Here is a 2500-nt window from a genome sequence, read left to right on the forward strand (position 1 = left end):
TTTGCCGAATGGTTGATGCTGCCTTTTTCTCCTCCATCACCTTCTCGCGTTCAACGAGGGTCATGGGCGTTGTGGACAACGATGACAGAGGCTTTTTTCAAAGAAGCATTCGGGCGCATACACACGCGTACACCACTAACAACATTCCTCCGACTGACGACGATGTCGTTCCATTCCATACAGTACCGTCACCGTAAAACAATCTCTCACACGTCCTTGAACTTGATGTTTTTTCAGGCCGCCCGAAACCGAACCAAGCCCCTACGCAGGCTATCAACTCGCATATGAAGTGAAAAAGCTAATGTATGCACCTTAATTCTTCTTTCCCGTGTTTTGCTACTAGTTACTAGTTTTTCAATATACACATCCCCTTTTTTCGATTTGGTTCGCGTTGCATTTATGATCATCATATACCATCATGCCACTGCCTGCCGACCGATGGTTTTACACTCTTCCTTTTCTCGATGATGATATCCATTTCCGTTTCCGTTTCCGTTCCATTCCGTTGTGGGTTTGGTTTTTTGGTTTGCCTGTTTTTGCTAAATCCGTTTCAAGCGTAGCTTGATACACCGGCCCCAAAACCGCACTGCTCTGCCGCCTTCTCTTTTTTTTTTTTGTTTGGTTTCGAAATTATCACCCTTTGAAACCGTTTGTCGTTGGTGATTTGTTGATTTAGTTCGTTTTTTTGTTGTTGCATTATTTGTTTTTCTATCAAATCTAGACGTTCACACAACCAACCTAAAGAATCCTGGAATCCTGATTGCACAAACCATTCGTTTCGTGTCATGAACACGTCCTCTTCCTTCCTCTCACATCGCACCAAACGCGCTGGGCTGGGCCTTTTCATGGTTAATCGTTTGCGTTTCCGTTTCCGTTTCCGTTTTTTTTTACTATTTCCCTCAAACCAATTCTTCCCAAATTCGGGAGCCACCTGTGAGGCGGCTAACTCGCAGCGCAGCTTTTTTTTTTTTTTTAATTGATATCTTACGGACGGACCGCAGCGCAGCTTATCATTTGGTAGTATCGCGCGCTCCCCGTTGCAGTTGCATCGCTCCCTAGCTCTCACCACCTTATTTGCTCACGTTACTAGATGTGGATTGACTTTTTTTTTTCTTTTTGCTGTTGCATTCCTTCGTTTTCCGTTACCACAGTGTTACTGGAATGCTTCTGTTGGTTGATTGGTTGGTTGATTGATTGATTGGTAGTTTTTTCGCTTAGCGAATGCGGTAGCGAGATTGGGGGTTAGCTCGAGGGCCGGGGACCGGGAGAGTAGCAAATACTGGCCAGGGTAGTGTGTAGCGTAGTTGTGCATGAGGAGGAAACTGACAGCGGCTGACTAATGTCTGCGTCTTCGGCATCTTTTCAAGGCCAACGAGTCGTGGCAGTGGTTCCGGTGCGCAAAGCCAAAACGGCGTCACACTGCAGGCGGGCATCGCGGACGATCAGTCGAAGGATTTCGACTTCGAGAAGACGGAAATGAAGTACGATTCGACGGGGATGTTCCACTGGAGCCCGGCCAAAAGCCTGGAGGAGTGCATACTGGTAGGGATCGCCGCGTCGTCGTCGTGCTGGTCACATGCAGCTCACTAACGGGTGTTTGTGTTGCCTCTTTTACCACAACAGGATCGAAACCAAGCCGCCATGACGGTGCTGAATGGGCACGTGGTCGTGTGTCTGTTCGCCGACCCGGACTCACCGCTGATCGGTTTGCGGAACCTGGTGATGCCGCTCCGGGCTTCCAACTTTCACTATCACGAGCTGAAGCACGTCGTCATCGTCGGCTCTGTCGAGTACATCCGGCGGGAGTGGAAAATGTTGCAGAATCTTCCGAAAATATCCGTACTGAACGTAAGTTCACCCCCCGAAGTGGTGGCAGTATGCAGCTTGTTCGAAGAGTATAGTCCCGGCCTGTTCTGACGCCACAAATGCCCTCCTACTGCTTCACAGGGATCACCACTCAGTCGAGCGGATCTGCGTGCCGTCAACGTCAACCTATGTGATATGTGCTGCATTCTGTCAGCGAAAGTTCCTAGCAACGATGACCCAACGCTAGCCGATAAGGAAGCCATCCTGGCCTCGCTCAACATCAAGGCAATGACGTTCGACGATACGATAGGCGTGCTTAGCCAGCGTGGCTCCGAGCAAGACAATTTAACTCCCGTAGGTAGCCCGATAGTGCTGCAGCGTCGCGGTTCGGTTTATGGTGCCAACGTGCCCATGATCACAGGTAAACTAACACTACCACTAACGCTTGGAACACTTAATATTTGGTCGCACTATTTTACTCACTGTAGCGCTCCTAGTGGTCGCTTTGCTATTCTGTTGGTGTCCTTCTAAAGGTTATAGTCTTTTCTATTAGTGATAAAAAAAAATGCCAAAATCTAACCATACCTTCAAAAGTTATTGCCGGTGGAGCACGAAAGGTAAAAAAAAAAACCGGACACTCACTATGAAAACTCGATTTAACTGGAGAACAATCCCCAAAATTTCAACCAAAGCT

General features: G+C 48.1%; 1 protein-coding gene across 27 annotated transcripts in view; it reads left to right on the forward strand.

The window, feature by feature from the left end:
• The window catches only part of LOC126572735 (calcium-activated potassium channel slowpoke), a 60836-nt gene that overhangs the window by 55424 nt on the left and 2912 nt on the right, over nucleotides 1-2500 (forward strand). For 16 of the 27 annotated variants that reach the window (XM_050232297.1, XM_050232303.1, XM_050232308.1 and 13 more), the window contains 4 exons: nucleotides 238-303; nucleotides 1368-1542; nucleotides 1624-1848; nucleotides 1948-2227. In XM_050232297.1, the coding sequence (XP_050088254.1) occupies nucleotides 238-303; nucleotides 1368-1542; nucleotides 1624-1848; nucleotides 1948-2227 (746 nt within the window). The remainder of the gene's footprint in view (nucleotides 1-237; nucleotides 304-1367; nucleotides 1543-1623; nucleotides 1849-1947; nucleotides 2228-2500) is intronic. The other 11 variants (XM_050232307.1, XM_050232310.1, XM_050232309.1 and 8 more) reach the window with 1 other exon arrangement.

This window comes from Anopheles aquasalis, chromosome 2 (genome assembly GCF_943734665.1).
Source record: "Anopheles aquasalis chromosome 2, idAnoAquaMG_Q_19, whole genome shotgun sequence".
NCBI lineage: Eukaryota > Metazoa > Arthropoda > Insecta > Diptera > Culicidae > Anopheles > Anopheles aquasalis.